Raw genomic sequence first — 12,196 nt, 5'->3', positions numbered from 1 at the left:
GTTTTCTTTTAAAGTTTTTGAGTTCTGCTTTAGTATAAAATTTTTGAGCATATTTACTAAAACATTACACTAAAAAAATATAATATTGCTCAAAAACTATATTTATAAATGATAATGTCTTTCAAAAAATGTGTATATCTTTCCAGCTACTGTGTGGGCGACTTACCTCCGGATGCGTAATCCTTTTTCTACCGTCCATAATAAGATTTTGTGTTCTTTCTTTATTTTTTGTTACTAGGAAAAAAAGGCAGCCATAAATTCACGGACAAACTATCCTGGGACAAAAAAAAAAAAAAAAAAAAAAAAAAAGTACCCTTAAATTCCCTTAACCAACTAAAGCAATGACAAGGGCAATATGGAGCAACGCATAATAAATCCAGTGGCCTCGTATGTTTACCCCGTGCATTTAGGTCTGCCCGGAAAAAAAAGGTTCAGTTTATTTCAGTATCAACCTCATCGTACATGGAATCTTTGAGGCATTAGGGTAATGACGAAATATTTGTTGCTCTGTCTTGTATGGACAAGTAACAACCACAGACTTACTTATCTACAATCAGATATCGCTATCTCAGTACGGCGATTACTCTTATCATTTGTGTATCGTTTATATTTGAAATTTTTAATTTGTGTGTTATTTCTCGCCTTGCGATTTATGATTTCACAATGTCCGTCAACTTGCATTTTTCACTACGCGTAATTAGCCTTCCTTTACGTTTTCTACTCGAGAAGGCCAGGACGAGTACTAGCATTGCCATGTCGAACTTAATCTTGATAAGCATAGACGTGCGTTTAGAGGTAAAGTTGCGTACATCTCGCCATATCGGCTTAAATAAACTTACATAAAGTACAATCTGAAGGTAAGAGTGTCGGTGTATCTGTATTTTCCTTTATTTGAATTGTTTTTCTACTGGAAAAAATGCATGCACAGTTCCCAAAGCAAGTTGCAACAGTTCCAAAAATAAAGGGACTTAAAGAGGAAACTGACAGATGCAGCAAGCAAAAATGGGGACCCTATTAATGGAAATCATTCATATTTTACTGACTCACAGTCACGGGTTACTGGGTCCATGCAAAATGTTCTGCATAAATATCTTCTCTTTAATTAGTAATGGTTAAAAACGAGTTAATCAGGTCGATAATTCCGTTGCATTATACATTTCGGATCAGATCAGTATCAGTTTCAGCCTAACCTATTTTGGGTGTCTCACTATTGAAATCATTTCGGGTCAGGTGAAATTTGAGAGCTAAACTACGTGTTACTCGTCCACTTATTAGGCACGACACGACCTAAGTGGCCACTGCACTCTTGGAGTCTTGGGCATGCCCAAAATACAAAGAAATAAGACTAGAATAGAGGAATCAACATGCCATGGGCCCTACCCCGGCCGCCATTTCCATTTCATCGGTACAGCACGGCATGACACGAAGCCCACTTCTCGTGACCGGGCCGTACCATTTTATCCTCCAGGCACGGTGGTCCGGCACGACTAGGCACGACCCACTTCCGTCTCTACTTATTAGTAGAGTTAATTTAAGTGACAGGCAGGTGATATTTCATTGCAGATATAAGCACAGAATGCTACTGTGTCCAGCAGACATCTAGATAGAAAAACCGTCACAAGCAAGACGGACTGAAATACATATGCACGTGAAGTTTCCCGGACAGTTAATATGCTTCAGGTTTCATGATGCATGAAAAATAAGGAGAAGAAGATAGGCTAGGTTCCTTAAGCTTTGAATATAAGCTTTCGCCTAAAAAGAACTCGTAGATTCGTAAGCAAACTCACCGGCCCGACTATACAGAACATGCCTAGATGAATAGTAGCTGGATTTAATCTAGAACTAGAAGAGTTTGACTTGTTGGGTTGTACCACTCTTCATCATAGTACAAAATTCTTCGTAATTGATCCGTCCATCCTGTTATTTTTGTCGAAGAAGAAATCAGTGAAGTGCAACACAAATTCTCGTATAAGAGAGAGAGAGAGAGACAGTATCAGGAGATCACCATTAGGGAGACTCATTGGAAAACTGGAAACGCAAATGCAATGCCTACCTTAACACTAAAAACACGGGAAAAAAGTGAAAGTAGTCGAGTCTTACATTGTCAGTATCAACTTCAGACAGGATTTCCTTGATGGAACTTTCATCAGCGATTCCGTACTCCATCATAGCAGTTTCCAGTTCATCTGTTGTGATGAATCTGACAAGACAGTCCCAACATTCCTTTAATAGTTGAAGTAAAGTTCTACAAGAAAAACTTGTGAGAGAGTTGAGAACTTTAATTCTCGATTCTGTATCTTCAAAGTTAAACCAAACAACCAATTAAAGTACTACGGCAAAGAACAATTCCGCAGAAGTTCTGAAACCAACCGTAATACATGCCACAGCAAGTGGAATCACAGCATAAAGAGAACTCGTGACACAGTATAGCTGTATAGTTACATAATCTCTTGGTTGATGAATGATGGGGCTTATTATTTCTTTGCCTTTTGTGAGGTTTATTTATTATAGAGCTTGATGCCCACTTTCGGACCATATATCCGCGTTTTGTGCCCTAATGACTAAAGGGATAGGTACATTACCCCTTTCAAAAGAAAAGCAGTTTCGCTTAACTTACCCGCTGCTATCCTTATCAAAATATCGAAATGCTTTGAGTAGATTCTCCTCTGATTCCAATCTGTGTCGGTTCATTGTTGCTGTGATAAATTCAGTGTAGTCGATCGTTCCATTCCCATCGACATCAGCCTGCCACAGATGATCCAAATCATGTCATAAGCATCAATCAATTTTTACTGGATGGGCCACAAAACATGAAGGAGATGAAGGGTGTTTTCGAACTTACAGCTTCCATCAGTTGCTTGACTTCAGCCTCTGTGAGCTTTGACCCAAGTTGAGCTAACCCGGTTTTCAGCTCCTCGTAAGTTATGGTGCCGCTATTGTCTGTGTCCATGTTAGTGAACATAGCTTTGAAACCGATAATTTCCTCTTCAGCCATATTTTGTGCAATAACCTATAGTATTCAGTGTCAGAGATTGAGTATCCCCAAATCGAACAAAATTCATAGAAAACGGTACACCTCATATAGTGAAAAAGAAAGGATCCGTAACAAAGACTCGCCTTCAGAGCTAGTTTCTTTAGCTTATTCATTGCCCTGAATTGTTTCATCCTAGAAAGCACAGCACTATCGATAGGCTTGTCGGAAGCATCTCCACCTTCTATCATCCAAGGGTGTTCTGAGCCGTAGAGGAAATTCATGTTAGATACTCCGTATTAGAAATTGCCCAGAGAGCAACACAAATCCACAGGGACGGATGCATGATGTAGCGTCCGCATTCCTGAGACACTGAAAGACGGAACTTTTTGTGCACTTAGCCATTTTTTCTATTATAAAAATTTATGTAAATTTTGTATAATAATATACTTCAGCTATTTAAAGGATCCCATAAAGAAAACCTTCCGTATCCGCGAGTGACGATCCATACCAATGTATACAAATAGAGAAATGTAGATGCAAGACTAGCCATATATATAGAACTTACAGTGGTAGGACATTGGTGACATTAAATTTTCAATATTTTCAATGGCTTTCTACTAAAATAAGATAAGATGAAAAATATTTACCAAGGACTTCTTCAGGGGTTATCCGCTTCTTAGGATCGGGGTTCAACATTTTCTTGACTAGGTCCTTCGCACTGCTTGATATAGATGGCCATGGATCACTCTCAAAGTCAATTCCTCCTTTCAATATGGCATCAAATATGCCTCTCTCGGTTTCTAAAGCAGAAAGTTTAGTGAGCTAGGTTACTTCACAAATCAAAGTCATAATATCGTAATAAAAAGCAACTCAAATGAATTAACAGTATTACCTGCCCAAAAAGGTGGAACACCGCTGAGTAGAATGTAAAGCATAATCCCTGCACTCCATATATCTATCTCCTTTCCATAACTTCTTCGCAGAACTTGAGGAGCCACATAGTAAGCACTTCCCACTATGTCACGGTACACCTTTCCTAATAATTTCACAAAAGGTCGACTAATATCAGAAGAAGATTCATATATACCATTCCAGCACACAGAGTTATCCTGGCAAATAGATGTGTCTCAGATAGAACATCACTCAACGAGCCACAAAGTCGCACACTAACAACATACAGAACCTATCAACTCCACTATTTCCGAAACAGACATCAGTTGAATCACTCTCGTCTAAAAGACAATTCATATCCTATCACACCGAAAGCATGATTATCACCCCAATATTATTAACAGATTTAACACATCACTTGAGCAGTTGAGTGCGGTCAATGCACATTACATGTATAGCAGGCACACAAATGAATGCCGTCATCACAGCTTCTACTGATTCAGACTCTTTTAGCTTCAAATAATCAACATGGACAGTATACAAGCCACACGCTGTTTCTTACTATGCTTGAACATAGAGCAAAAAGCCCAAATGATAAACAAGTTAGAAACAACAATCCAAGTGCCTCATTGGCTCCCGTCTGTGATAGGTTAAGGTACATCAGATGCATGCAACCTTATCCCTCTGTTAAATTAAAAACACGAGCCACCACGACAGTACTTCAAAAAACTCATAATGAAAATTGTGTTTAAAACTAGTAAAGCAACCAAACTCTCCTACACAAAAGACGCAACAAAATGCACATCAAATTGCGTCAAATGTATACATCCTTATCTTTGTTCAACTAAGAACACGAGCAATCAAGACTGTTTCCGAAAATCCATGATGAAAACTGCTTTTAAAACCCACACTGCTACATCAGGATACAATGAACACACACAGTAAAAACAGCACAGGCACAGCAATCAAATTCTCCTACACATCATATTTCACAATAAACAGCGAAATGACTGAACAACAACAACAATACCTAGTGCCTCAATGGCTCCCACCTATGGCAGGGTTACGACTTACGAGGTCAAATATACGCAGTCTTACCCCTGTATTAAATTAAGAACACGGGCAGCAAGACTGTTTCCGAAGACCCATGATGAAAATTGCGTTAGCATAAGAGTAAAACTAGTGCAGCAATCAGTACACAACAGCATTCACAATAAAATGCACACATAACTACGAAAACAATGAAAAGTCGACAAGTGTGCAAGAAATCAACCTTCTTGAATAAACACAGACAACCCAAAATCAGTAGCCTTAAGCATAGCACCATCATCCTTACTAGACAACAAGAAATTCTCGGGTTTAAGATCGCGATGCATAACACCCATAAAATGACAAATCTGAACAACCTTAACAATCTGTCTACAAATCCCAGCAGCAGCACGCTCAGAATAATGACCTTGAGCAATAATCCTATCAAATAACTCACCACCTGCACACAACTCCATAACAACATGAACACTTTGTCTATCTTCATAAACATCCTTAAATTCCACAATATTTGGTTGTCCAGATAAATGCTGTAATATCTGAATTTCCCTTTTAATATCTTCTCTATCGCTTTTACTCACTAATTTCCGCTTTAATATCGATTTACATGCATAATTCTTCCCTGTCGCATTCTCAGTACATAAATATGTTATCCCAAATTGACCCCTACCCAATTCTTTACCTAATGTGTAATCTGACCTTATATCCTCAAATTTCTTCCCTAATATTGTATCCATTGCAGGGGCATTTATGGCAATTCTAGGTTTTGGTGGTGGTTGTTGCTGCTGCTGCTGCTGTTGTTGAACAACTACAACTTGCTGCCTTTGCTGCTGCTGTTGCTGCAACTGTTGCTGCTGCAATTGCTGTTGCTGCAAATGTTGCTGTTGCTGCAAATGTTGCTGTTGCGTTTGCTGCTGTTGTGGTTGCTGTTGCTGCAAATGTTGTTGATGTTGAGAAAGATTGGTTCTTTTTTCTGAATTTTGCCCATCAAATTTACCTTGAGAAATTTTGGTTTTACTGGCACATAATCCCATTTGTTATGCACCTTTATAAGATAAAAAAGATCGGGTTTTTGAGTTTTGCTATCGACCTTCTCTTTCCAACCTTCTCTCGACTTTGTAAACTTTGTAACAGTTGAGAAACAGAAAACCCAGAAATTAAATTATGAAAAGACAGTAAATTTGGTATAAAGATTCAAACTTTCTTGAGTTTCGCTATCTACCTTCTCTTTTCGATCTTCTCTCCAACCTTCTCTGCTACGTAATTCTCTAACTTTTCCTGCTTTTTTGTTTGTGACAGTTGAGAAACAGAAAACCCAAGAATTGAATTATGAAAAGACAGTGAATTTGGGGTAAAGATTGAAAATTTATGAATTTGTGATGGAATTATGATGTAGATAGATGGAATTATACATAGAATTGGGATGGATCATCTAATTTTATTTTCAAACTTTTGATTTTGATGGGAATTCAAGGAGTTATTAGTGACATGATGTAAAGAAAGCAACTTTTTTGTGAGTGCTTGTTGACTGGCCAGCTATTCACAGAATCACAGACGTAACTATTTTCTCTAGAGAGAAATCGTTTCAAGATAAATATTTTCTGTGGAGATAAGATATTTTCTTTCGAGATTAATTTTAGCCTTCGAGTCCCTCGCCTAGAGCTGGACAACATAGCGGGCCATCCCAGCACAGTCCGGCCCAGCCCGGCCTCACGGGCCAATATTCAACAGCCCGGCCCGGCCCGGTCAGCCCTACGGACTGTGCTAGTGTTGGGTTTTTTCAGCCCAGCCCGGTTTTTAAAAAAAAAAAAAAAAAAAAAATTGTACCAAGCCCGGCCCGCCCGCTTTATAGTCTTGCCGTGCCCGGCCCGACTAAAACTAGCTTGACCGGCCCGGCAAGACAAATTCTATGTTAGTCTTAGTGCCGTGCCGTCTCTACCCCGCCCACCTTTCACCCAATGTCCACCTCTACCCTCGCCTATTCACCTACGACTCTACGAGAAAGGTGGTTGATTTGATCTACGTAGTTTGCAGAATAACGCTTTTTTTTTTGTAAAGATAACGGATATGGTTCGCTCGTTAGTCTAAATAAATGGGAGATGAATTCACTTTTCGTTAAAACCGTATACAGGCTCTGTTTGGTAAAACGAACTGAAAAGGTAGCTGAAACCTGAAAAAGTACCTGAAACCTGAAAAGGTAACTGATAAGGTAACTGAAAATTAGGAGCTGATAAGGTGACTGATTATATAAAACATTGTTTGGCAAACTAACTGAAAAGATAGCTTATTTTGGTAAAATGACGTAAAAGGATATAATAATTATTTAATATATTATAAATTAAAAGGGCAAAAACGTAATATTACCAATAATCAGGTACCTGAAATGTGAAATGCTACTCTAGGTAGCATTTCATTTCAGGTAGCTTATTTAGGCAAAAAAACTACTTGCCAAACACATCTATAAAAATAAGCTAACTGAAACTTTTATCAAAAAAGTTAGTTCAGTCAAAACAGGTACCTGAAATGTCTTGCCAAACGGGGCCACAGTCTAACTTTAAATTATACGGTGTGGTCATTTTCTCTTTTTTTTATAAATCTAGTACTCCCTCCCAGTCACTATATTGTTTCCATTTGATATGGGCACAATACTTAAGGAAAAGTATTAAAATAAGAGTAAAAGAGTTGTGTGGGGTTGGTGATAGGAGAGAGGGATGAATTATTAGTAGTTAAATAAAGAATTGTGGGGCCAAAACATAAAGGAAAGTAATAAAATAGGAGTAAAAGAGTTGTGTGGGGCCGTGGGGGTTTGGTGATAGGAGAGATGAATGAATAAAATAAGAGTAAAAATTTCTAAAAATAGAAAGAGGAACATTAGTTGAATAATCCGTTTCGGGAAAGAGGGAACATTATAGTGACGGGGAAGAAGTATTAATCTATTACTCCGTATTTTTTTTTTGGCAGCTTATTACTCCATATTAAACCACATGTATAGAGAGTGTCTTGGCTCAAAAATTTTGTTGACGTATGAATCGGAGATTATCGTGAAATATAATGAATTTACACTTGAATTGATTCTCGCCTTTGCGAGTTTATTGCATGGAAATTGTAACTGATTATAGAGAAGTATACAAGTTAGTAATTCCTTTATTTTGTGGCGAACACAAAGTCGTGTAAATTGACTATTCCCCAACTTTGCAAAAATATTGTCATTTGAGCAACTTTTATTTTTGCAATTTATAACATTTTCAGTTATTGTAATAGACATGCGCAAAAAAAACCTACTTATTCTATGACCTAATCCTAACTAGACCTGGCAAAACGGGTCAACGGGTCGGGTTCGGGTCGGGTCAGTTCGGGTCTCTCGTTGAGTTCGGGTTAATTCGGGTCGGGACGGGTCTTTTCGGGTTTCGGGTCTATTTCGGGTTTGTTGTCGGGTCTGTTTCGGGTCAAGCGGGTCGGGTTGTTTTGGGTCGGGTCATTTTCGGGTCAATGAATAATAGGGAAATAGCCATTTCAAGTCTTTTCGGTTCAATTAGAGTTATATTTTGTCGGGTCATTTTCGGGTTTAGTGGTTTCGGATCGGGTCATTTTCGGGTCGGGCCAGTACGGGTCAAGAAAGCTCGGGTCATATTCGGGTCGGGTCGGGTCAATTCGGGTTTTCGGGTCACATTCGGTCTTTGTAGTTGGGTCACTTGGTCTCGGTCACTTTTTCGGCCGGGTCAATCGGGTCGGGTTGCTTTTGCCAGGTCTAATCCTAACCAAACAAGAAACTTAATATCTCTTTTTCATTCATTTTATTTTCACTCTAAACTCGTTCATTCTAACAAGACCCGAAATTGAAAATTGAAAGTATGACGTTCCGATTGATAATGCATATATCAACTATTAAGTAGTATAATTACTAGCTAGACAGGATAATTAATTTATTATCAGCATATTAAGCAATCATATATAGGACTCATACTTAAGAGTATCAAATAGTAGTGATTAGCTTTGTTTGAAAAAACATAAATTCTCATTATAGACGGGAGATATTCGTCTATAGTTATAGACGAGTCAAATATCCAACCACTTTAAGCATAAGACAAGCAACAAGTTGCATGCTGAAACCCAAAATGCTACCACTTTACGGATATATGTGACCCGTCTTTCACTTTAGACGGATAAATGGAGAGAAAGTATTGTTGCGGGTGAGGTAATTGAAAAGAGGGAAGGTATTGTTGTGGAATGAGGTGATTAAATAAGCATAAGTATGGGTATTGTTGTGTGGTGAGGTGATTAAAATAATAAGTATAAAACTTTATCAAAAAGTAAATAGAAAAGATATTGTGAATAGGCGAAAAAAGAAATAGAAAAGGGAGCATAATATAACAAGGGTTTTTCTAACATATGTTCTAAAGACACATGATAATAAGCTAAGTATGGAAAAATTTTCAACATTATATCACTAATAATTATGATAAATATGAGTTTCTACTCTCATGATATATTCTCAACAATATTTTCCTAATTAACTTATTATTATGTGCCCTAAGAACACATGTTAGAAAATCCGATTTAACAAAGTACTTTTTCTAGGCCAACCAATCGCTATATAAGAGGTTCTTTTATCTGGTTAAATATATAGATCCAAATTATATTCGGATTATATGGTGTAATACAACGCTTTAAGATATACTCCGTAGTAGTTACAACTTACTTATTTAAATTACTGTATAAAACTGTATTATATAAATTATTAGAAAAACAGTAATTCTTGTTTTATATTCAGATTATATGATGTAATACAATGTTTTAAGATAGATATACTTCCTCTATCTCAGTCAATAATTTACATCTACTTTATTTTTCCCTCACAAAATAAAGTAAATGTATATATTATTCACTGAGACAAGAGAGTACTAGTTACGACTACTTATTTAAATTACTGTATAAAACCGTCTTATATAAATGGCACAAATGAGCTTCGCTGGTATGTTGCACCAAAAGTTCACATGTAGAAATCCATCGAATCTTCTTTTGATTCCAACTCAAATAATGTAAGCAACTTTATGTCATTATTTCACAATTATTAAAAAAAAATTGAGCACCAAGTTTATTCCTCATCTTTAGTTCTTCTCCTACTACGCCATTAACATCTACTCGTAAATACCTTCGTAAGTCGTAAGAAATTATATACTCTTTCCGTTCCGTCTCCATCATTTTTTTATCTTTTATATTCGTTATAAGGGTATTTTAATTGAAGATAAACAAATAATTGGGACGTTAGGATTGTAGGAGTAGTATTATTACGTATGACGGTATGAGTCAACTAAAAAAAAAACTCTATTTTAATAGTGTAGTAGTTTAACAAATTACCATATATTTTACATTTCTACTCTCTCCACTTCGGTCATTTATTTGTTTATTCCATTTTGGGATGTCTTATTCATTTGTTTGTCTTTTTATTTTAGGAATGTCTTAAATGAGCAATTGAATCTTTCACGTGTCCCTTCCTCTTTCCATGAACTTTGTGCCAAAACCAAAGATAAACAAATGATCGCGACGAAAAAATAATATCTCTACACTTATTTATGAGTTTCAAATTTCAATTATGCTCAGCTAAGTAATTTACAACGTATATTGAAAAATACTTGCATCTTTTCAAAGGACGTCTTTTCTACACACAAAGGAAGAGGACTGAAATGAGAATTAAATATTCTAAAATTCTCTTTTGGGTATAAGGAGGATGAGGATGTCCTCTAGAAGGATACAATTATTTCTCATGTATATTTCTTCGATCGAGTACATTTAGTGTAATTTTTTTTTTTTTTTTCAGAAATTACATCATACTTTGAATTGCCTAATGTGTGTAACGGGGTAAGACCATGCCCAAGCAAGGTCAATTGCTTGGTCATGACCTTACTTGGTCACACTAATCACCACTTAATTAGAAAATTATGGTGACCTTTGGAGAGAAGAGGTCAATTTGTGACCTTTGGTGGAGCAAATTGACCAAACTCGTGACCTATATGTGGCGATATATGATTGGTTGACAATATTAATAATTAATAAAAAAAATATATATGAAAAAGGTGATATGATGTGGAGAGATGTAATTGGTTGAAAAGTGAAAAATGATTGAGTTGGTGACCTAGGTCGTGACCTTCTGCGTGGGAGGGTGAAAGTAGATCAAGATAAATAAAGTGGGATTAAGAGTAAAATCGGGTCGCGACCTAATTAGCGCGACCTCTGCTTAGGAATGGTCTAATGTGTGTAAGTGTGTAACGGGGTAAAGGACTAAAGGTACACGCAAGTTGCCTATTACGAAATGTTTAAAGTATCACAAAATCTCATTGAAGACGGCGATATCCGTCACAAGCTGAAGACGGATACCATTTCCTCTCACAAAATACCCATGAGAGGCAAGTGGGGAAGCACATGGGGGATGCCCCACCTTGTCCCCTCTCCCTTTTTGTGAGAGGTCTTCAGCTTGTGACGGGATTAACCCGTCACAAGCAAGACGCTTTGTTAAAGTATACGGGGAACTTTTACTTGATTCAAATTTCAAGCAGGACTGAGGACTCAATACTTCGATAGTCACAAATAAGAACATTTCAAATGTGATTTGAAATTTCAATTGACAAAATCAAATTTATAGTCGCTAAATCTTAATCATTTGTTTCGTTTTCATTGAATTACCCCATCACAATAAATATAAGGGTCTAAATATAATAGGTAAATAAATGATTGAAACAGAAAAAGTAGTTAACTAAGAGTGTTTATTTTCGCAATGCGTTATTTATTCAACGCACGCAGTACAGTAGTTTACTAATGGTGGATTCAATACTAATCTCAACTACCGAATTCAATATATAACACCCAAAATTGACCTATATTGTCTGAAAGGCAATATTAGAGATGTCAAGTCTACCTACGAAATAATCACTGTATAGATTCGACATAATATGTCCGACTCAAATCCAACCATGTTACCATTATCGAGTCAAATAATGACGTGATTCGAGCTGAACCATACTCGATCTTAATGATACAAATACTAAATACCAAAGTATGTAATTTGAATTGAATGAGCCCAAATTGGCACCTAATAAAAATGTGCAAACTAACTCACTAAGTCACTAGGTTCCAAAGAATTAGGAAGCACGAACAAATCAAAGGTTATAGAGTACCTTTTTGTAGGTCAAATGGTCAATCAAATGTTATACGGAGTACTTGTGAGTAAGATTCTTTTCATTAGTCTACGTTCCCACGTGCGACTCCTTTGGTGAAAATACTACAGTA

At 36.9% G+C, this 12,196-nt stretch overlaps 1 protein-coding gene across 2 annotated transcripts; it reads right to left on the bottom strand.

The window, feature by feature from the left end:
• Positions 1–1,566: 1,566 nt before the first annotated feature.
• On the bottom strand, positions 1,567–6,536 carry LOC141593075 (calcium-dependent protein kinase 2-like). Of its 2 annotated transcripts, XM_074414021.1 has the most exons (9): positions 6,135–6,536; positions 5,139–6,035; positions 3,867–4,010; positions 3,622–3,774; positions 3,118–3,233; positions 2,843–3,010; positions 2,618–2,745; positions 2,101–2,200; positions 1,567–1,917 (listed from the first exon to the last, which is right to left on the bottom strand). In XM_074414021.1, exons 2-9 carry the CDS (start codon positions 5,944–5,946, stop codon positions 1,843–1,845), a joined length of 1,692 nt encoding a protein of 563 aa, XP_074270122.1. In that variant the 5' UTR covers positions 5,947–6,035; positions 6,135–6,536; the 3' UTR covers positions 1,567–1,842. The 2 variants fall into 2 exon arrangements, with proteins under 2 accessions (XP_074270122.1, XP_074270121.1); XM_074414020.1 differs by having other exon boundaries at positions 5,139–6,459.
• Between the last annotated feature and the right edge of the window lie 5,660 nt (positions 6,537–12,196).

This window comes from Silene latifolia, chromosome 7 (assembly GCF_048544455.1).
Source record: "Silene latifolia isolate original U9 population chromosome 7, ASM4854445v1, whole genome shotgun sequence".
Taxonomy (NCBI): domain Eukaryota; kingdom Viridiplantae; phylum Streptophyta; class Magnoliopsida; order Caryophyllales; family Caryophyllaceae; genus Silene; species Silene latifolia.
The sequence above is the reverse complement of the archived record's forward strand: the minus strand, read 5'-3'. Positions and strand labels throughout refer to the sequence as shown.